The sequence below is a fragment of the Polypterus senegalus genome, chromosome 13, assembly GCF_016835505.1.
Source record: "Polypterus senegalus isolate Bchr_013 chromosome 13, ASM1683550v1, whole genome shotgun sequence".
Classification (NCBI taxonomy): Eukaryota; Metazoa; Chordata; class Cladistia; order Polypteriformes; family Polypteridae; genus Polypterus; species Polypterus senegalus.
Genome location: NC_053166.1, coordinates 148,213,150 through 148,237,665, shown reverse-complemented (window position 1 = coordinate 148,237,665; position 24,516 = coordinate 148,213,150). Strand labels below are relative to the sequence as shown.

General features: G+C 42.7%; 1 protein-coding gene across 13 annotated transcripts in view; it reads left to right on the top strand.

Annotated features, from left to right (window-relative positions):
* rbfox1 (RNA binding fox-1 homolog 1) overlaps window positions 1–24,516 on the top strand; it is a 2,577,027-nt gene that overhangs the window by 1,254,875 nt on the left and 1,297,636 nt on the right. Inside the window, exon 1 of one of the 13 annotated variants that reach the window (XM_039775122.1) lies at window positions 20,165–20,233. The exons of 11 other annotated variants lie outside the window; for them this stretch is intronic. In XM_039775122.1, the coding sequence (XP_039631056.1) occupies window positions 20,189–20,233 (45 nt within the window). In that variant the 5' untranslated portion in view covers window positions 20,165–20,188. Of the gene's footprint in view, window positions 1–20,164; window positions 20,234–20,345; window positions 20,484–24,516 lie in introns of those variants that run through there. One more of the 13 variants, XM_039775121.1, reaches the window with a different exon arrangement.

The window sequence follows — 24,516 nt, the reverse complement described above, 5'->3', positions numbered from 1 at the left end:
AGCGACCCGATGTTCCGCCTCTGCAGCACACCGTGTTCTAATTGCACAAGGGTCCATAAAGTTGCCATACTAGGAGGTCATTAAATTCAAATATTGTGTCATGACATGGCGAGCTGCTTCGCTCTGTGCCATAGTGTTTTGCTGTAAATCTGTCCACATGCATCTCTAACTTCTGGCCATAAAATATGTGAGTGACGTCTGGTTAACTAAATTCTTCTATCCAGCTACTGAGCCCACCTATTCCATGGTAACACTGTGTTACGGCAGAGCCACTGCCAGCAGTGTCAGACTCAAATATTAACAGTATCAACATTTGATGTTTCCTTTGCCAGAGGCAGGGTCCAATCCTGAAAGGGATACCAGTCCACCACAGGGCACCCCCATTTGTAGCGGGCAGGTTTAGGAGGACTGAGAACTTGGAGAAACCCACCTGGAGAGGCAGAAACCTCTCCTCAAATGGTGAGGGGGCCAAGGTTTGAACCCAAGTCATTAGCTCTGAACGGAAGGTCCCTGGAGTAGGAGAGGGTAACAACCCTAACTCACTGTGCCACCATGGAGCCCCTCTTACAAAACTGTACTGCTGTTAAGAATCTGAGACCCTCATCTGCTGAGCTTAGAGTAAAATAGCAAGGGGTCTCAAAAATATCTCAGACAGACCTGGGCTTTCAAGTGCACTGAAGTTTGAAGAATGACAGGAGACCACTGAGTCCATCAGGCTGGGGTGTTTAGCACCAAGAAGCATGGGGAGAACATGCACAACCCATACTGATGGCCAGGGGGCGCTGGGTCAGAGAGAGAGCAGCACCGACCACTGGGCCACCACTTCCTGTAATGGGGGAAGCACTTTAGGCTTAGTGGCACACTGCCACCTCATGTGCACCGATGAGCCCTTTTCGACTTCCTTCTTCTTAAGTACTTTGACATGGCTTAACATAAAATGACATAAATTAACATGGCATGACGTAAAATAGCTTAACCGGACATAGAATTGCGTTACGTGGAATGACATGTGTGAGAGATGGCCGGCAGTTTATCCCGGCCAACATCCCCAGGCCGCTAGATGGAGCCCTCCCAGCAACATGGAGGTGCCCCGAATTCCCGTAGGGCATCATGGATACTTCACAGCCCTGCTGGATACCGTGGGGGCCGCCATGGGGATGCTGCAGGGAGGCACGAATGTTTCTGTTATAGCCCGGAAGTACTCCCTAGTCATGGGGATGGAAGAAATGAAGTACTTCCAGGCTGAAGGAAAAGGAGAAATTTTCATCTGACCCGGAAATGCTATGGCATCACCTGGACTGAAGGACAGAAGCACTTCCGGGTCACGTACTATAAAAAGGACTATGGGAAACCCAGCGGGCTGAGCTGGAGTTGGGAGGGAGTGTGACAGAGCTGCTGGGTGGAGAGGAGGATTTATTATTGATTTATTGTGATTATTATTGATTTATTGTGTATCGTGGAGGTGGAGGTGCTTGATGCACATTATTCAAGAAATTAAATTTATTTCTTATAATTTTACCTGGTGTCTGAACATGTTGTCTGCAGGTTTGGAGGAGCGGCAGCGCCCTCTACTGTCACATAGCATAACATGTGTCTCATAACATGACATATTATGAAGTGGTATAACCTGACATAATACGATATAGCATGGGATGACATCACGTGACATCGTGAATTGATATAAAGTGGCTCTTTATGGCACAGCACGAAATAACATGACATGGCAACATGAAATAACAGAATAGAACATGAAATGACATCACACAACATAACATGACGTAACTTGACTTGCCATAGCATGAAATGATGTAACTCACCATGAAATGATATAAAATACAAATATCTTAACATTGCATTAAAAAGTCTTGTGCTACCATGACATACCATGAAGTGCAGAGCAGGGCATGCAATAACTTTACATAGAATGAGATTATGGGAATAGGACATGACGTAACATGGCTGGAGATCACATTACATTACACGGCATGACATAAGATTAACATGTCATGATATAACATGAAATGGAATTTCAAAATAACATGAAATAACTTGACATGCCATTGTATAAACTGACATGACACATCATGAAATAAAACAACATTGTATGAAATATGTTGACATGACATAACACAACATGAAATATCATTACATTACAAAACATAGCATGTGCTGACATGACATAACAACAGGGCACAACATACTAGGAAATAATATAATGTGATATTCTGTGGTGGGCTGGCACCCTGTTCGGGGTTTGTTTCCTGTCTTGCGCCCTGTGTTGGCTGGGATTGGCTCCAGCAGACCCCCGTGACCCTGTAGTTAGGATATAGCGGGTTGGATAATGGATGGATGGATAATGTGATATTGCATTAAATGTCGTTATAATAACATGAAGTGACATCACATAAGAAAACTTGAAATGATATATCATAACATAACATGAGCGGCACAGTGGCGCCGTGGGTAGCGCTGCCGCCTCGCAGTTAGGAGACCCGGGTTCGCTTCCTGGGTCCTCCCTGCGTGGAGTTTGCATGTTCTCCCCGTTTCTGCGTGGGTTTCCTCCCACAGTCCAAAGACATGCAGGGTAGGTGTGTTGGCAATCCTAAATTGTGCTTGGTGTGTGTGTGTGCCCTGTGGTGGGCTGGCACCCTGCCCAGGGTTTGTTTCCTGCCTTGCACCCTGTGTTGGCCGGGATTGGCTCCAGCAGACCCCTGTGTCCCTGTAGTTAGGATATAGCGGGTTGGCGGATGGATGGATAACATAACATAAAAACATCATTACATTAAAAAATCATGTGCTAACATGACATAGCATAGCATGACATGACATACCATGAAGTGATATAACATAGCATAGCATTACAAAGAATGAGAGTACAATAATATGACATCACATTGCATAGCATGACATAAGATGAACATGGCATGATATAACATGAACTGGCATTTTAACATAACATGAAATAACTTGATTGGATGACATGACACATCATGAAATGATGTAACACGATATTGTCATGTCCAAACATGACATAGCATAGCATGACATGATATACCATGAAGTGATATAACATAACATAGCCTGAAATAATATTATAAAGAATGAGAGTGCAATAATATGACATGACGTAACATGAAATATCAAAACAGAGCATGTGCTGATGTGACCTAACAGCACGACATGACACTCTATGAAATTATATAGTGTGGTATTTCATGAAATGACATTACAATAATATGACATGACATACCACGAAATGACCTCACATAACATAACATTACAAATCATAAAATAAGACTGGCATGACATGACATAACATTACATGAAATATCATGAAACATAGCATGTGCTGATGTGACCTAACAGCACGTCATGACATTTTATGAATTAAAGAGTGTGGTATTGCATGAAATGACATCACATTGACATGACATGACACATCATGAAATGATATAACATGACATTGTATAAAATATGTTGATCTGACATAACATAACGTGAAATATCATGACATTACAAAACAGAGCATATGCTGATGTGACCTAACAGCACGGCATGACATACTGTGAAATTATGTAGTGTGGTATTGCATGAAATGTCATTACAATAACGTGACATGACATAATATGAAATGACCTCACATAACATTACAAATCATACCATAAGACTGGCATGACATGACATAATATGAAAACTCATGACGTAGCAGCACAATGTGAGAGGACGTGAGATGGCAGAGGATAACAGAACATGAAATGGCTTGGTCTGACATAAGGGAACATGGCAGGAGATGACATGACTTACCCAAATGTTCTCAAACATACTACATTCTAATTCAGGATCTGGGGGTTGGTTGAGGTGGTGAGATGGATGGGCTGAGGCTGTAGAGTATACTGGCAGCACTGGCACAGTGGCCAAATGAGGTGCCAGTCCTTTCACCTGCTCATATAGCCAGTTAACGCTCCTGCCCGCGTGTTTCTCCGGTCAGACTCGACTCCCTCTGTGCGCACCGCTGCCAGACTGTGTGACTCTGTCACTGCCACTCATAAGAATGACAAAGACTAATAACAATACATAATAAATAATCACCTATGCCACCAGGTTCTGAGGGAAATGACACAGGCAAAATAAAAGATTGAGTGCCTATTTTATTTTGTATAAATGTATAGAATAGTACCAGGGGAACCATGAATAAATTACAACCTATTACAGACATTATACATTATGTAGGAGGCTCATGAATTACCCTAAAAGCTTCGAGGAGACCACGCTTGGGTTTGTTTGATTTATTTATTTAGTTAGTGAGTTCTTCATCGCTGTATTTCGTGCTTTGGTCTGGAAACCGGCTGTCATACGTGGACACATAGGACTGTACAAGGTGCCCTATTCTGTCATATGATCCATATTTAATGCTTCAAAGAACAAGGAGGACTGGGGCTGAAGCAGCATGTGTGTGCGTTTGTGCGTGGGTGTGTGTGTGTGTGTGCGTGCGTGCGTGCGTGTGTGTGAGTGTGCGTGTGGTCCGTTAGAAGCGGAGAAGCAGAAGAGACAACAGGGAATATCATCTGAATCGCGTCTGCTTAGGCCGGGCGAGTGACAAACAGCCGTATCAAATGCAATCCTCACTCTATTTTTATCACCTAAGGTTTTTATGTTTAACTGAATACCGCTTCTAAAAATAAAAAAAGAAAAAATAATAATAATAAATCCATCTATTTTGTAACCCACTTATCCAGTTACACATGTCAGGGTGCTGTTATTGATCCTGGCAGCAATGTGGGCACTCCAGGAGTCAGCTCTGAGCAGGGCACAGAATAAAAGCAGATTGATATTAAAATGAACAAATATTATAAAACTGGTTTAGCCCTTGGAAAATATACACATTTGTGTCATAACATTATAAAAATGTATAAATGTATTATCAGTATAGTCTCTTCTATACTATATTTTGTAACTGTTATTAAATTTATAAAAAAAATGCTCTTCAATTGTGTCCTTCGGCTATTAACATTTCTTTTGTGCATAGTGTATGGTGCCCCCTGATGGCCAGATGTTCAAAGGATTTTTTTTTCCTATTGAATTAGGTGATTAAGGTGTCCTAATTTGGCATTTTGAATGATGGCATGTTCTTTCGAACTCATATTTCAAAGCCTTACATTCAAACATCCGAGCCTTCTCATGTTACTCCTGTTAAGTCATTTAAAAAGAGAAAGGAAAAAACAGGAAAGATGACAGCTAAAGACGACGGTGCAGATCCCTGCTGGCACTGCGAACGAGCGGCAGGCATTTCTCTGCTGCCCGCCTTTGACTTTCATCCTGGATGTGCGGCCTGCCACCAGGCTCTGCTGGCACAGGCTTCTTCTCACTAATGCCCGTCATCATGTATTTAGATTGCCTGCGTCAGCTCGAACATCAAACACTCATACAGTCCCCTCTCTTCGACTGAAGCCTCGGTGTCAGAACAAGACAAGAAATTTTTGGCATTTGAAGCCCTCTTATGTGTGACATAATTCACTTGCCTATGATTCAGCCGAGGTACTGACACATACACCAACACACAGTCTGTGATCCTCTCCCGGCGTGCTGCCGCTGCTCAGGCTGTCGTTCGGCCGTGCTGGACACTTTCTCATCTGGACCTGAGCTATCAGAGTTGGTGTTACGGAAATGGGGGCTGGCGCTTGGCAAACAGTAAGACATGGGGGCAATGGCAGGAACAAAAGCCTGTCTTTTAATCAACTTCTATCAAAACTGCTTAGGCTGGATTTGCTGGTCCCATTTTTATTTTTTCCTTTTTGTGAAAGTACGTATTACTAAATCCAGTGTTTTAGGAGCCACGTGAAAGAGCCTGAACACGCATCCCGGTTCTTACTACGTCTGCCTGTGCAAAGCCATGCCAGGAGTGAGTTGGGTTGGTGTCAGCCTGACGTCAGGCATTTCCCTTTTTATCCCATTTGTCCCACCATAGGACACTGAGGTCAGCTGAGAATTGCATGACTTGGACATCGATGGACATTCAAGAGTCCGGCGATCAAAGTCCTAATGTTAGGAATGGCGTGGCCACAAAATCCAAAGTGGAGTGCGTGGAAAGAGACAAGTTCAACACCTAGAAAAGTAACGGCCATGACAACCAAAGTGAAATACAAGGAATTTAACAACTGTGAGATTCTGAATAAAGTGCAGAGAATTGCCGTGACTGCAATAGTAGAAGGCCTGTCTTCAGTGTTACGAAAGCAGTACAAAGATTATAATGACTATGAGATCCATAATGAAGGACAAGAAAGGTAACGACTATGAGATCCATAGTCAAGTAGGTGGAGTGGGACGAGTTCAACATTAAGAGTGCAGTATGAGAAATGTATTGACAGAACTAAGATGGCTATGATCACAATATCCATAGTGGGGTATGAGGGATTTACCGACTATGATATCCATAGCGAAGGACCATAAGAGGAATGTAACAACTACGACATCCATAGTGAATATAAGGAATGTAACAACTACGACATCCATAGTCAAGTACCGTAAGAGGAATGTAATGACTACGATGTCCATAGTGAATATAAATAAGGTAACGACTACAATATCCATAGTAAAGTACTATAAGAGGAATACAATGACTACGATATCCATAGTGAATATAAGAAATGTAACGACTACACTATCTATGGTCAAGTAGGTACAGTAGGACAAGTTCAACATTAAAAGTGTAATACGAGAAATGTAGTAACAGAACTTAGAAGGCAGTAATCGCAATATTTGTAGTGAGGTATGACAGATGTACCGACTATGATATCCATAGCGAAGGACCATAAGAGGAATGTAACAACTACAACGTCCATAGTGGAATACACACAATATGATGAGTACAATATCCATAGTAAACTACTGTAAGAGGAACGTAACAACTATGACATCAATAGTGTATATAAGAAATGTCATGATTACGAGATCCATAGTCAAGTACCGTAAGAGGAATATAACGACTATGAGATTCTTAGTCAAGTAGGTGGAGTGGGACAAGTTCAACACTAAGAGTGCAGAATGAGAAATGTAGTAACAGAACTAAGATGGCTATGATCACGATATCCATAGTGAGGTATGAGGGATTTACCGACTATGATATCCATAGCGAAGGACCATAAGAGGAATGTAACAACTATGATGTCCATAGTGAATATAAGGAAGGTAACGACTACAATATCCATAGTAAAGTACTGTAAGAGGAATACAATGACTATGATATCCATAGTGAATATAAGAAATGTAATGACTACACTATCCATGGTCAAGTAGGTATACGGTGGGACAAGTTCAACATTAAAAGTGTAATACAAGAAATGTAGTAGCAGAACTTAGAAGGCAGTAATCACAATATTTGTAGTGAGGTATGATGGATTTACCGACTATGATATCCATAGTCAAGTACCGTAAGAGGAATATAATGACTATGAGATCCTTAGTCAAGTAGGTGGAGTGGGACAAGTTCAACATTAAGAGTGCAGAATGAGAAATGTAGTAACAGAACTAAGACGGCCATGATGACAATATCCATAATGAGGTATGAGGGATTTACTGACTATGATATCCATAGCGAAGGACCGTAAGAAGAATGTAACAAATACAACATCCATAGTGAATTTAAGGAATGAAACGACTACAATATCCATAGTAAAGTACTGTAAGAGGAATACAACGACTACGATATCCATAATGAATATAAGAAATGTAACGACTACACTATCCATGGTCAAGTAGGTACGGTGGGACAAGTTCAATATTAATAGTGTAATACGAGAAATGTAGTAACAGAACTTAGAAGGCAGTAATCGCAATATTCGTAGTGAGGTATGATGGATTTATCAACTATGATATCCATAGTGAAGCACCATAAGAGGAATGTAACAACTACAATGCCCATAGTGGAATACACACAATATAATGAGTACAATATCCAAAGTAAACTACCGTAAGAGGAATGTAACAACTACAACATCCATAGTGTATATAAGAAATGTCATGATTACGAGATCCATAGTCAAGTACCGTAAGAGGAATATAATGACTACGAGATCCTTAGTCAAGTAGGTGTAGTGGGACAAGTTCAATATTAAAAGTGCAGTATGAGAAATGTAGTAACAGAACTATGATGGCCATGATGACAATATCCATAATGAGGTATGAGGGATTTACTGACTATGTAAAATAGTATAGTAAAATACCATTAGAGGAATGAAACAACTTACGACATCCATAGTGGAATATATACAATATAATGACTACAATATCCAAAGTAAACTACCGTAAGAGGAATACAACTACTGTATATCCATAGTCAAGTACCGTAAGAGGAATGCAATGACTATGATATCCATAGTGAAGTACAAGGAATACAACAACTATGATATCCATAATTAAATACAAGAAATGTAATGACTACAGCATTCATAGTAAAATACCATAAGAGGAATGCAACAATTACGATGTCCATAGTGAAGTACTAGGAATGCAACAACTATGATATCCTTAGTGAAATGTGTGCAGTTTAATGACTACGGTATTCATAGTAAAATACCATGAGAAGAATGTAACAGCTACGATATCCATTATAAAATATGAGCAATGGAATGAGAAGAAAAAGAATATAGCGACTCCAATGTCCATAGTCAAGTAACTGGAGAGGGACAAGTTCAGCATTGAGAGTGCAGTACAAGAAATGTAGCAATGACTCTATCAGTAGTAGAGAATTGAGAATGAAATGATCTCAATATCCATAGTGAGTTATGTGGAATTTAACAGAGTGAAATACAAGCAATGTAATGACTGCAATATCCATAAGTGAAAATAAGAAATGTAATGACTCCGATATACATAACTAAGTAGGTGGAGTGGAAGGAGTTTGATATTACTTGTGCAGTGCATAAAATGTAGGAATGGCTAAATCAGCAGTAATGCACTAAGAATGAAACAGCAGCATCCATAGTAGGTTATGAGGAATTTAACGACTACGATATCTGCAGTTGAAGTACAAGGAGTACAACAAGTCGGATGTGCATAGTAAAGTGTGACGAATTTAATGATTGTAATATCTATAATGAAGCAAGAGAAATGTAATGTCTATTATGTCAAAGACAAAATGAGGGAAATGAAATGACTTTAATATTCGTAAAGTGGAATTTAAGGACTACAGTATCATAGAGTGCTTTATGATGAGTGAAGTAAAAGGAGTGCAATGGCTAGCATGGCCACAATGCCCATAGTGAAACAGGAGGAATGTAATGACTGTGATATCCACAACAAAGTTAGAGGAGTGTAACGACTACGATATCTATAGTGATAGTCAGAGAAATTGGACAATGATAGCCATTGTGAATTCTGAGGAATGTAACAACTAGAATATCTGTAGTGAAGTACAAGGAATACAATGACTAGGATATCGATAGTGAAGTAAGATGAACATAACGACTGTGGTATCCATAATGAGTTATGAGGAATGCAACAATTACGATATCTATAGTGAAGTAAGAAAAATTTAACAACAGTGCTATCCATTGTGAATTATGAGGAATTTAATAACTAAGATATCGATAGTGAAGTAAGATGAATATAACTACCATGGTATCCATAAGGAGTTATGAGGAATGCAACAATTACGATATCTATAGTGAAGTAAGAGGAATGCAATGACTGCGCTGTCCATAGTGAAGTAAGAAGACTGTAACAAATGCAATATCTGTAAGTAAACAGAATGAATGTAATGACCGTGATACGACGTTGGCAATGCAGTACAAGGAACATAAAGACTCCAACGTCCACAGCCAAGTAAGAGCACCAAGACAACTTCAAAATTAAGAGTGCATTACAAGGAACGTAATTCTATAGTTAGGTGTGAGGAGTACAATACCCAGAGTGAAACACGAGCAATGTAATGACAATGATATCCATAGTAAAATCCCCTAACAGGAAGTCATGACTACGGTATCTGTGGTTAACTAGGAGGAGTATAACGTTTAGTATTGGTACTGCAGTCCAAGGCCTATAAAAGACTCCAATGTCTGTAGTAAAGTTTGATATTAAGAGTGTAGAATGAGGAATGTGATGGCCGTGACATCCATAGTGAAGTGCAAGGAATGTAACAATCACAATATTCATAACGAAGTACAAAGGATGTAATGACTACGATTTCAGTAGTCAATGGAATGAACGAGTTTGAAATTAAGAGTGTAACAGAAGGAATGTAACCGCTATGATATCAATAGTCAAGTCGGAGGAGCGGGGCCTCTCCTATATGTGAGATGTGACGGCTCTGTCAGAAGTGCAGAACTAAGAATGAAATGATCGTAATATCCATAGAGGGGTGAGAGGAATTTAACAACTGCACTATGCATCGTGAAATATGAGCCACGTAACGACTTTGATATCCATAGTAAAGTACCATTAGAAGAACGTAACAAGTACGATATCCATAGTAAAACATGAGAAATGTAGTGACTACAGTATTCATAGTGAAAGTAAGGAATATAACGACTCCGATTTCAGTTGTGCTCTTCGAGGGACATAAAGCTGCTGATCTCCATAGTCAAGCAGGAGGACTGGGACAAGTTGAGTATCAAGAGATGCAATTAAAGGATTGTGAAATGTCTCTGTCAGCAGGACAGAATGAAGATATTCATAGTAAGACCCAAGGAATTTAATGACCAGAATATCCAGAGTGAGGTCCGAGGGCTAAAATGAACCTGATAACCATAATGAAACACAAGGAATACACGACAGATTATAAGGAACGTGACAACTATGATATCTATAATGAAGTACAAGGGGTGTGCTGACTGTGATATCCATAGTGAAGTAGAAGAACATTAGGACACTCTTGACGAGAACAGGCCATTCAGCCCAACAAAGCTTGCCAGTCCTGTCCACTTATTTCCTCCAAGAAAACATCAAGTTGAGTTTTGAAAGTCCCTAACGTCTTACTGCCTACCACAATACTTGGTAGTTTATTCCAAGTGTCTATCGTTCTTTGTGTAAAGAAAAACGTCCTAATATTTGTGCAAAATTGACCCTTAACAAGTTTCCAACAGTGTCCCTGTGTTCTTGATGAACTCATTTTAAAATACAAGTCTCGATCCACTGGACTAATTCCCTTCATAATTTTAAATACTTCAATCAGGTCACCTCTTAATCCTCTTTTGCTTAAACTCTAAAGGCTCAGCTCTTTTAATCTTTCCGCATAATTCAACCCCTGTAAGTCCTGGAATCAGCCTAGTCGCTCTTCTCTGGACTTTTTCAAACGCTGCTATGTCCTTTTTTGTAGCCTGGAGACCAAAACTGCCCCCAGTACTCAAGATGAAGCCTCACCAGTGTGTTATAAAGTTTGAGCAGAACCTCCTGTGACTTGTACTCCACACATCAAGGCGCTATATAACCTGACAGTCTGTTAGCCTACTTAATGGCTTCTGAACACTGTCGGGAAGTTGATAGCTTAGAGTCCACTATGACTCCTAAATCCTTCTCATAAGGTGGACTCTCGATTTTCTGACTGCCCATTGTGTATTCAAACCTAACATTTTTACTTCCTATGTGTAATACTTTACATTTACTGACATTAAATTTCATCTGTCACAAATCTGCCCAAGCCTGCATGCTATCCAAGTCCTTCTGTAATGATAAAACAGATTCCAAATTATCTACTAGTCCACCTATCTTGGTATCATCTACAAACTTAACCAGCTTGTTACTTATATTCCTATCTAAATCATTTATATATATTAAAAATAGCAGCAGCTCCAGCACTGACCCCTGCTGGTCACCACTCTTAACATCGGCCAGTTCTGATGAGGTTCCTCGCACCATCACCCTCTGCTTCCTGTGTCTGAGCCAATTCTGCCCCCATCTTCACACCACACTCTGAACTCCCACTTCTTTCAGTTTGATGCCCACCCTCTCATGTGGCACCTTATCAAATGCTTTCTGAAAGTCCAGATAAATAATATCATAAGCTCCACTTTGATCGTATTCTTCTGTTGCCTCCTCATAGAATTCCAGCATGTTAGTAAAACACGACCTCCCTCTTCTGAACCCATGCTGACTGTTCCTAATAACTCCTGTCCTTGCCATCTGTTTCTCAATCTTATCCTTAATAATTCCTTCCATTAATTTTCCTGTGATGCATGTTAAGCTTACTGGCCTATAGTTAATTGGATCTGCCCTGTCACCCTTTTTTATAATGAGATGATATTTGCCATTTTCCAGTCCTTCGGAATCTCTCCAGTGCGCAGAGACTTCCTAAAAAGAAGTGTAACAACCAGAATATCCGTAGTGAAGCATGAGGACTATCCTAGCGCAGTTTGACTCGACATCGGTGGTCCAGGATGAGGAATGCAACAAGTTCGATATTAGGGATGCAGTAGAGGGAGTTTAATAACTGAATGAACAATAACATCCTTGAAAGCAGTAATGGAGTTCGAGGAATGTGACAGGTCCAGTTTCAGTAGTGCAGGACCAGGAATGTGATACGAGATACGTCCTGGTCCTGATATTAGTAGTGCAGTATAATTCAAGTCACAGCTCAGGTAACTTTAGTGGAGTATGAAGACTGTCACTAGTGTGACCACCAGGGGGCGCCCAGCTCCCCAAACACCCGACGCAGCAAGCACAGACACAAGTGGAGCACAATACGAGGCTTTTATTAATTCAGTGGGAAAGGCTTTTCAAATGTTTCTCACCTCCTGTGCACCATACACAGCCCAGTAGAACACAGCCCCAAGCACACAGTACTTTGTCTTTCTTCTCTCTGTCTCCTTCTGGCTTCACTCCTCCTGGAAAGCTTCATCCCTCTTCCTCCCGACTCTGGCTCCCCATAATGGAGTGATTTGGCCTCCTTTTCTAGACCACCCGGAAAGTGCCCCAGGTGTTCCACAGTCTCCGTACTGCAGAGGAAGGGTCAGCCATTCTCCATGCACCCCCTGTGTGTGGTTACGGGCCCTGAGAATGTTGAGGTTTCATGGCACCAAGGGTGTGTGTGTGTGTGGGGGGGGTGCCCTCTGTCATCCCCCCTGTGCAAGCCCCATTATGAAAGTGTCCTGGCCAGGTAAGCGTTCATCATGCAAGTCAGACAGTGATAGTCTAGCATGAGGACTGTGACAGCACCAGAGTCAACACTAAAGCAGGAAAGCCATGGCTGGGGTTCAACAGGGCAGAATGAGGAGTTTCATGATCCGAACACATAGTGGAGCCCTCAGAAAAATGGAGTGGCTCTGCTGACATGCATGACGAACGATAAACTTTACAGAGATCAGAAGAAGAAGAATGGGAGGAAAGTCACACCACAGGGATCGGCGAAACATTACGAGAAGTGCACGGGTGTGAAGATCGCTGTCCCACGAGAGCTGACGTCACACTTCTATTATTAGTGGAGCGTAAGTGGCTTAACAATCCAAGGATCAGTGAGGGTAACAACAGGAACAAAGTAATGGAGAAGCAGTTTTAAGGAGTGCAGAAATGGCAGAGATATCAATGGAGCAACATGTGGGGTGTTACAACATGGACTTTGAGAGGGGAAAATGAGGGACGAAGCAGTGCAGCTAGTGGGTCTCAAGGAATGGAGACATTGGTAGTGCAGTGTGACGACTACATGTGACGCCCCTGACATGGCGGGACAGGCTCATGACAGAGGCTGAAGACGAGGTGACTGAAGAACCTGACAGGTCGTGAAGCTGTTGGTGTTACCAGCTTACTGGAGCACTTCAGCAGGTTGGCGTGTGTGGGGGTGGGTGTGTGTGGGTGTATGGGGGGTGGGGGTGGGGCTCACTCTGCTGGTCTTCTGTTGGAATCCTGGAAAAATCATGCAGACCGAGAAGCAAATTGCAGTGCATACACTCCACATCTCAGCAGGGGCAAGCCTAGAGGTGGACAAGAAGGACTCCGGATTATCAGAAGTGGTGAATTCTGAGTGGGGATCTCATGGTGGGCTACAGACTAGCATGAGCAGACAACGGGGTTGCACACTTCACTTTGACCATAGCTGCAAATGGTTGATCAGCACCCAGGGTTGATCTGTGAGAAGGCTCAGGTGTTTCAAATGACCCTTCACTTGTTGGTCCTCTCTGCTTCCGGACCATTCAGTTGTGCCTCTCAAAAGCGGGAGGAGTGGTTGCACTGAGGCTGGCAATCGGAAGGCTGCCGGTTCAAATCCCATAAATGGCAGAAGTGACTCTACTCCGTTGGGCCCTTGAGGAAGACCCTTAAACTGCAATTGCTTCATCCAGGGTATGACGTTAATCTGCAGTTTACAGGGAAAACTTGGGGGTTGGTAGCAGGATTGGCAATAAGACTCCGTAACAAATCCTCACGCTGTTCCATTCCATCTGAATTGGTGTGGTCCTGAGGTGTCACCTGCTGTCCTAATCTGGGATCTTGAGCTGGTTTGTCATGTGGCGGGTGTGGCAACACATGATATCAGCGCATGCTCTGTGCCTCTCAAAGGTCATTCTGACAGTAAATTTGTAACAATTCAGTGCCCGATGTGCTTTTCTTTACCACTAAAAGACACCAAAAATGAACCTTCTTCCTTCTTCTGGGTCAGAAGACCAATGGCAATGCTACTGCTGCTTGACAGCTTGTGAATTTCCCCTTGGGATTAATAAAGTATCTATCTATCTATCTATCTATCTATCTATCTATCTATCTATCTATCTATCTATCTATCTATCTATCTATCTATCTATCTTTTAAGGATGAGCAGACCCAAGTGTAAAAGAGTTGGGTGTGTGTCCATGTGATGCCCCTACTTGGCATTGGCAATATTGATTTTTGACTTTCCAATGCAATTCTGGTGTTGGTATGGAGTTTATCACAATTTCCACCAGAAGATAAGACCCGTGTCAGCTCTCCATTCAACGGTGTATTGAGCTTCTTTAAAATATGGAATTTTTTTTTTTTTTTAATTTTGCACACCTGTGTTGATCTCATCCTGAATGCAGAAGCAGAAGAACATCCTGGTAAGACCTGAATCGACCTTGAATGGCATGCCACTGTATCACAACAGACACCCGCTTATGCCAGGCCACAGATATATTTGGCATGTGGCAGAAATCAGGAGTACAAAGAGACAAAAGAATATGGGCAGCCACTACATCAGAATTTGAAACCTGGTCTTGTAGTGCCAGCCACTATGGCAGATGCCAACAATTTCCATCTACATTTTAAAACACTTACAGTTCAGCCAGCACCTCCACACTCCAGAACTAATGAGACACAAAGGGTGACAGAGGCCAAGCAGACCCAGGGCTGCCTGGGTGAACTTTTGTCCCTGTGACCCTAAATTTGATTAAACGGGCTTCATAATGGTTGGATAAATAATTTGAAGGAGTGGAGTGGAAGATAATGGGACAGATTTCCTCCTAACAGTCTCCATCTCCTCCTGGTTAGTTCTCAGACCCCCCTATGCCCACCAAGAGATTTACAGTATTACCACCTAGTGTATCCAGGGTCTTCTATAATAATCTTTGCCGGGGGGTATTAGATAAAAATGTCCAAATTGCTTCAGCTCAGTTCCATCAGTACATGACTGCCAGCCAAACCTTCCTTCACTTATGTTGCATAATGTAACACCATAATAGAAAATTCATTGAAGGAAGGTGGAGGGGCCGCACTCTGAAGAACATCAATACAACCCTTCATTTTTTTATTTTTTTTTTTTTTAGTACTGGGTGCAAGGGTAGGTGCCAACCCTAGACAGGGTGCCAACTCACATCCCTCATGACTCAAAAAGAGATGCCCATTCACAGCTGGTCCCTGTCTTGGCAGCCGATAAGGCAGCTGCTCTCCATGGTGCTGAACCGGAAAAGACTCACAAAATGGAATGCTACACTCCTAAAAATCACAGTCCGCTAATGACACTTTACTGACTTGTGTGGTTCCTCGGGCTGGACAAAGGACCACTTCATCTTTGAATGTGACTTTGATTCTTTGGACTTTGGAAAGGCTCCTAATATGTGGACAAAACAGAAACCAATGCTGACAGATCAAGAAAACCTGAACTTACCTTGTGTCATTGTATGCAGTAAGAGACCTTTGAAAATCACAAATCTGTTATCTATTTGTGGTTATTGAAGGAGCTTATTATGGGTCTAAATAAATACAAGTTCTTTCTGGATTATTCCTGTCGGGGGTTCCTTACACAATCAAAAATGGTTCCCCTATGGCTTGCTCTGAAGAACAACTTGGGCACCTTTGTATTTAAGAGAGGAGTTTGTGTCCTGAATGCACTCACCCTTAATGTTCTCTGGTGTCCTTACATATGTCCTGTTCTGAACTGACTGTACCAACTGCCTTTGATCCTTTTGAAGATCTGGATTGGTTCCCCCTCTCACTGTCCATGGTCTAACATCAAAGAAAATGTCAGTCTTGAGTGACCTTCCTCCTGAATATCATCCCTTGAGTTTAACATTGAAGAACAGCACAGCTGGTCACTTAAATTACTGCCCTGACCTCCACTTAAGCTACCATTTTAGGCTCTAAAGACCAAATATTTACAAAAATGGCAGGTCAGAGGCTTGCCTAATCCCTCTTCATAGATGCAAAGCAGCCCTGATTGGGAGGCAGCTGCCCATCATACACTCTCAAGAATGACAGTCCTTTAGTGGCACTGGGTTCTGTCATTCTCATAAAACCACTGCCTGACCAAGCAACATTTCATTCTGTGAAGGCTTCCTTGCATATGAAGTTGGTTATTTTGGTCTTTGAAAATGGTTCCTAATATATGGACAAAACAGAAGTCTTTAAAATGTATAATCAGCTGCCTAGTAGGATATGTCCAGATCATCCATCCATCTATCATCCAACCCATTGTATCATAAAACATGGTTACGGGGGTCTGCTGGAGCCAATCCCAGCCAACACGGGGCACAAGGCAGGAAACAAACCCTGGGCAGGGTGCCAGCCCACTGCAGGGCGCTTACACACACACACACACCAAGCACACTCTAGGGACAATTTAGGATTGCCAATGCACCTAACCCGCATGTCTTTGGACTGTGAGAGGAAACTGGAGTACCTGGAGGAAACCCATGCAGACACGGGGAGAATATACAGACTCCATGCAAGGAGGACCCGGGAAGCGAACCTAGGTCTATGTCCAGATCATGAAACCTGAATGTAGCTCAAGCAATTGCATGCAGCAGGAGTCTTTTAAAATTTAAAATCAGGTATTCCAGAAATACCAATAGCCATGCCACCTGCACTCCAGAACAGGTCATCCACCTGAAGCTAAGCACGTTTGGGTCTGGCCAGGACTTGGATGGGAGACCACCTAGGAAAAAGCTTGGGTTGCTGCTGGAAGAGGTGCGGGTGAGGCCAGCAGGGGGCACTATATCCTGTAAATCTGTTTCGATCCCAATGCTACAGTGGGGTGATGGGAGCAATGTGAGCAGGTAGTGCCATGGTAGCACTGCAGCCTCACATTTAGGAGATCATGTGTTCTCGTCCTGTATCCTCCATGCATGGAGTTGGCAGTGCACTTTGAGTAGTGAGAAAAGCACTATATAAATATAAAGAATTAGTAGGAATGTGCTGTTTATGACACAAGCACTGCCAGGTCATTCATGTCTCTGGTGAGTCTTCCTATGAAGTCAGTAGGCAGATTGGGAGGGCATCGGAGTTCATGAGGTCGCTGGAAAGGGGTGTGTGGCACTCCCAATATCTTTACAAAAGGACAAAGGTTCAAGTCTTTAGAGCCCTGGTGCTTCCTGTCTTGCAATATGGTTGTGAAACATAAACGCTATCCAGTGACCTGAGATGAAGACTGGACTTCTTTGGTACTGTGTCTCCCCAGAGAATCCTTTGGTACCGCTGGTTTGACTTTGTGTCTAATGAGCGGTTAGTCATGGAGTCCCGAATGAGGTACATTGCCTGCATTTTGAGGGTGATACAGCTCACAGGACCCTCATTGTTGAGGACCAAGTGGCTGCACCAGGCCAAAGGGATGCCCACATAACACCTGGCTGTGGCAGATAGATGGTCATTTCTGGAGGGTGGGACTGGACCATGTGTCTGCCCTTGTTTGCCAACCAGGATCCAGAACTGTTTCATCATGTGGTGGGTGCGGCAATGTGCTGTACCATTGCGTGTTCCCCAACCTCACCTGACTTGAATGTATTGTAAAAATAGTGCTGTCCTTCAGATGGGCAGAAGTCCTGACACTCTCTGTGGTTATTAAAGATCTCTGGGCATCTTCAGAAAAAGAGTAGGGTGTCTCCTGATGTCCTGGCTAAATTGCCTACCATGGCCTGCTCATTCTGGCCCTCTCTAATTGTCCTCTCTCTCTCTCTCTCTCTGTGTGTCTCCACTTCACCACCTAATAGCTCAGGTGTGGTGTGTATACTGGCATAAAAATGGCTGATGTTGGCTCATCCAGGTGGATTCTACACATTGGTGGTGGCTCCCCGCTGTCTATATAAAGCACTGAGTAGGTTAGAAAAGCTCTCCATAAAAATAATTAATTAGTAAATTATGAGAAAGGTGTTACGCTCTCAAAAACATCAATACAACCGTTCATTTGTGGCACTGGATGCAAGGTAGGTACCAACCCTGGACAGGGTGTCAGCTCACATAAGTGCACTGTGATGACTCACATATGACACACAAAGAGATGCCCAGCCGTGTGTTAATGTCCCATTTATCATTGATTACTGCCTTCACTACAGATGAGACAACTGCTCTCCATGGTCCTGAACCTGGAAAGCCATCTATTAATAGAATATTAGTTCTTCAATGGCACTTTAATGGGTTGTGCGGTCCCTCATTGAAGGATTATTCAACAAAGATCCATTTCATTCTGTACAGGCTTCTCTGCATATGAAACTGTCTTTATCATCAGTGACAACAGGGCTCAAAAATGGGTGTCATATCAAGGGATGTGCAGACAGTAGCAATATTTATGGTACATGTCAGGGATTTATAGGTAAGGTTCCTTCTGGAACCTTCGCGTTGATGGTTATTTTGAGAACCGAAAATCTTTAATCCTGAAGAATCAGTTTGGTAACTTTATCTTTAAGTGTAGCAAGATAAAAAAGATGAAGAAACCAGAACTTAGCCCATGTTATTATACAACAGGAGTCTTTCTAAGAGTGGAAGCCCATCAGACTTCCACAAATGAGTTCCCGTCTTGGTATCCCCATTCACGGTTAGTCCCCATCTTAACCGCAGAGAAGGCAGCTGCTGTCCGAGGTGCTGAAACTGAAAAGACTCGAGCGCAAAATGGAAAGCCGTCTAGTAATGCTGCAGTCTGAAAAATGACAGTTCTTCAATGGCACTTTACTGAGTTGTGTGGTTCATCAACAGAGGCATTGCTTGCCAAAAAACTATATCGTACTGTGACGGCGTCCATGTATAAGGAGACCACTTTATCCTGTGAAGCCGATTCTTTGGCCTTTAAAAAGGTTCCTATAGTTATTTGAACTAAACAGCCATCTTTAATGTAGAGTAGGCTACCTGCCAGGGCACAACAGATCAAGAAACTTGATCTTAGCCTGGGTTATTGCATACAGCAGGAGTCCTTCTAAAAGTAGCGACCCATTGGTATTCCACAAATTTGTTCTAATCTATTCATGACTATATTTTCAAGGCCTGTTTACTGGATCTGAATAAATGAAGATTTCTTTCTGTAGCTTTCATATGGATGATTCCTGTAGGAACAAAAAATGGTTCCTCCTGAAGAACCGCTTGGGTGTCTATATTTTTAAGTGTGTGGGCACAAAATTTAGGAGAAAAAAAATGAAACGAGTAAAACAGCAGCCCTTCAGAATGTAAAAATTTGAGAATCATAAGTGTATGTGTACTACAAGCAAGTCAAGGGAATTAAAAATGGCCCGCTGTGATGGAAAGGTGAGCCAAAGGAAAGGACAGTGCCCGAGCCCCATCTAGGTCCGGGGTGTTAGGAGTTTGTGATGAGAATGGGTAAAAAACGCAGGAGTGTAGAAAGAAAATGGACTCACGCAAAGAACAGTGACAGATGTCTGTAGTCATTTATATTGGCAGCACGTGGGTACCATTTTCTCTCTCTCTCTCTCTCTTTCTCTCTCTCTCTCGCTCTGTGTCTCGTCGCTCAGCATCCAACCCCCCCATCACGCCCCAGCCGTGCAAACAGGAGGCACTTCTCTCTCTTTTTTTTCTTCTTTGCAGCCCGACCACAATGAAATCTTGGCAGCTAATTGCAGTCGTGGGAGATGCCCTTCAGGTAAGGCACACACACACGCAGGCTGAGCGAGAGAGAGGGAGAGAGAGAGAGAGAGAGAGAGAGAGAGAGAGAGAGAGAGAGCGCGGGAGAGAGAGGGAGAGAGAGAGAGAGGGAAATAATAAAACGCCTTTTGAAAGGAGGAGGATTTTTTTAAAAGGAACGTGGGATGTTTGCAAGGCGCTGCTGTGTTAATTCGGCGGTTGGCATTTTTCCTTCTTTTTCGGTTGCACCTTCGTACTGCATTCAAAAGGTTAGTGTTTATATGCGGGGACGCCTGGGCTTTGCATGCTTCTGTGTGTTGGCATGTCTGCGTGTGTGTATGTGTGCGCGCGTGTCAAGGAATGCTGCTCAAATGGAAAGTCAGCTCAGCCGCGTTTTGGAAACTCTTTTCTTGAAATCCACCAGCCTGTAGTCCTACCTCTCTCCAGCTGTCGCGGCTATAGGCGGCTCAGGCAGCGGCACCGGCAGCGGAGAGAGGTGCTCGCCTTCTTTTTTGTGAGACAGGAAGCTTTTTTTTATGGTTGTCTCGGGTTTAACAGTACGTTTTACCGAAACGGTGCCTCAAGCATCTTGCCCCCAGATTCCCCCCCACGACCCCCACCCCCCCACTCTTGCGCAGCCCCGGGGCGCCTCTGAGTGCCGGTGCGCTAACTCGTGTAGGGAGCTTCGGAGAGGTAGTGGGATGTCGCTTTTGTTTTCGGGGGGATTGTGCGGTTTTGGACGGTACAAATTATTTCTGTCTTCTCCCACCAACCAAACCCACCCATTTTTTGAGAAAGTTAGTGGGCAGGTCAGTAGACGAGTTTCTCGGCTCGCGTCACCAGTGTCCGGCTGGACTTATTTTAGGGCATCCCGTTGTGTTACTTTTGCTTTGCTTTAGATATGAATGGTTTACTCTGTGTGTGTGTGTGTGTGTGTGTGTGTGTGTGTCTATATATAAGAAAGATTTTGTGGGTTGTGGGTGGGCGTACTTAATATCGTCACTCTCAAGGTTACTATTTTTTGCTGCTGTGTTGATAAATAATATCAGTAAAAAGATTTTGAAAATTGTTAACCCCTGTCCCCGTCCTTATTCCTAATTTAACAGTTTGTTGCATTTATTATTATTGTTTTATGCCTTTGTCCAACGCCTAGAGAATTTCGCCTGTCACATTACATACATTGTCCGTAATGTTAAAGATGATGATAATAAGAGCAATAATATTACTCCCCGTTATTCTCGTGCAAGCGCCATTAATGTTACTATTAACACAAAATGCAACAACGTTGTTTATCGCCTGTCCTTTGCTTTTGGTCCCCCAGTGGAATAAGAGCCCGTGCACGTGCAGTGAACGTGCATTGAGAAGTCAATTGCTTTGCATTTTCAGTACTAAACTGTCAGATGGGAGCTTCTCACCTTAAAGACGCGAGGTGCGCTAGCAGAAAAAAAAAAATCTATCGTTCACTTTCATTTTATTTTTATCGATTTTTTTTTTTTGGTGTTATTCGTTTATTTTCGTCTCCTTTTTTGAACTGTTGTCATGTCTGGACTGTATGACTCGTACTCCAGATGTGACTTCTTGATTGGGTTTGGAGGTTTGCCTGTTATCTTTCATATAGCGCTGAGGCGGGTGGTACGCCGTCCGGGGAGAAGGAATTTGTGAGGGACATTAAAATCGCGCATGCCATTCGTTCATTTTACATGTTGGAAGCTACTCGGGGACGAAGGAGCGCCGATACAAGTTAGCAGCTGCAAATCGCTGTGCCCCCTTAACTGGGGGGCTCATCAGCGCAGACGTGGCTCCGCTTTAACTGATGAGCCCCAATTAGTGAGTCTGCAGCTGCTAATGCTTGACTGTTTGATCGATGTTACTGAAAAAAATGACGATCTTTCGCTCTGTCTCTCGGTCTTTCTGTGTAATAAACATCGAACCCACTATTTATTCTTAAACACGGGTGTGCTTTTCTCCACACACTGGGAGCTGCGATTACAGACTACAGAGAAATGCAGAGCGCGTTAATGTCCAAGTCCAGCACCTGACAAATGAATGGAGCGTCGATTAATAATAAAGAGAGGCAGCACCTGGGGACCGTGAATGGAATACCACTACAAGTCGAGGCGAGAGGTTCAGGAAGCTACCGTCACTCTCGATCTAACCACGACTGAGGGCTGCCTGGGACTCGCTGACCACCCTCCTGTCACATGCCGGTGTCCCCCATGCAGCACCACTTGGTTCTGTAAAGTAAGGAGGGGGTTGACTGCGCGTCACTTGCATTCCAGTTTTAGCGTCACTGTCCGACCTCAGCCCACCGTCAATTCTGATGATGATTCTAGGGCTTCTTAAAGTGATCTATCTATCTATCTATCTATCTATCTATCTATCTATCTATCTATCTATCTATCTATCTATCATATAGCGCCTTTCACATCTATCTCTCTTTTTAAATTTAACACAATACAATTTGTGGACACTGCGCGAATCGATCACGATAGCCCTGGCGCACGTGTCGAGTGCTTCATGCTATTTGAGAGTTCACCATGTGAAAACTTAATTGAGGACTTTAATGTACAATATGATGATGATGATGATGCGGTTCGTTCAGATTTGATTGCCACGATAGCTCAGAGTCCGCGTATAGGCCGCTTACTCATTTCAACAGCCTAAGCCTTCCCGAAGTTTTGTCGTCTCTTTTATTCATTTTTCTACCTGACTTTGGATTCTTTCTCCGCCTCTCGTTTTTTTGCCTTTCCTGAGAGAGCTGCTCTTGCCCCTTCTTTTTCCGTCTCCTCGAGAAGAAGGGATGATCGCGATTAGCAGCTGACCACCTCCTCCTAACACCCCCACGCCCCCCTTATTTGTGTAAGAAGATCTCTATTTGGCTTTAAGGGGCTTCATGTATTGTCTTTGGAAGATAACGTGTGCATCTCGCCCACCGAATGGTGTGCCAGTGTTCAGGAGCGCCTTTGCGTGAAAGCTGGCCACCTTTGAGAGAATTGCCTGAAATGAGAAGTAGGTGGTCGTCCCCCATACCTGTCACAGGGCTGACTGGCACGCCATGTAATTAAGAGTACAAAATTAGAAATTCCTCACATTGGGAGGCCAACTAAATATTTTTGACATGGACCTTCCAGGCTTTATGGTGAGCTTATTCAGAGTTTTTAACTGGAAATACCATTCTGTTTTCTAAGGGGACTTAAAAAATAAAGCAGGATTTATTCTGGAGCAGCAAGCATTGGGCACAAGGTAGGCACATTACCCCTGACAAAAGCGTACCAGTCCATCTCTGGGTGAACACAATCATATGCATACGGGAGCAGGATGAACACACACACACACGCACACACACATCAATATAGTGTCACCAATCCAACCAACCTGCAGGTTTTTAGATTGTGGGAGGAAAGCCATGCAGACACAATGAGAACATGCAAACTCTACACAGAGAGTTAAACACAAACCTTCACTACAAAGTAGCAGCTCTAGCACTGCGCCACCATGCCACCTCTTTTAACTCAAAATCTGCTTTGGAATATTAGTGGAATGAGGGAGTCGACAGTGGGATTTCCAAATCATCTTTTTAAATTCCAAAAATTCCCAAACTTTGGGAGTGCATCATTCAGAAAAGCATTTTTTAAAAAAAGTTGCCTATTATTGAGATTTATACATTTAGTGAAATTGTGGTATCTGGTATATCCACTCAACCCAAATGTGAAATGCTGATGGGAAGCAAAGAAATCGCATTCGTTATTTTTATTAGTTATTTGAGTGACACTTTTATCCAAGGTGACTTCAAACAACTGAGATACATTTGGTAACATTTTTTTTTGTTTGTTTTGTTTTTTTTTTCAATTGGAACAAAGACAAGTGAATTGACATGCTCAAGGTCACACAGCGTTAGAACTCACAGCCTCAGGGTTTGAAGTCCAAAGCTTTAACCCACTACACCAGAGTGCCTAATATTTCTTACTATTATTATTTTTATTATTATTATTTGGACGATACCTTTATCAAAGGTGACTTGTAACATTTGAGATATAGTTGGTTACATTTCTTTTGTTTTTCCAATTAGAGCAGTGGCAGGTGAAGTGACTCGCTCAGGGGGACACAGTGGCAGTAGCAGGAAGGGAACCCACAGCCTCAGGGTTTGGAAGAAGTCTAAATCTTAAACCACTCCACTCCACTGCCTATTATTATTATTATTATTATTATTATTATTATTATTATTTATTTTGCTGATGCCTTTATCCAAGGTGACATTTGCTTGCATTTCTTTAGTGTTTCCAGCTGGAGCACAGGTAGGTG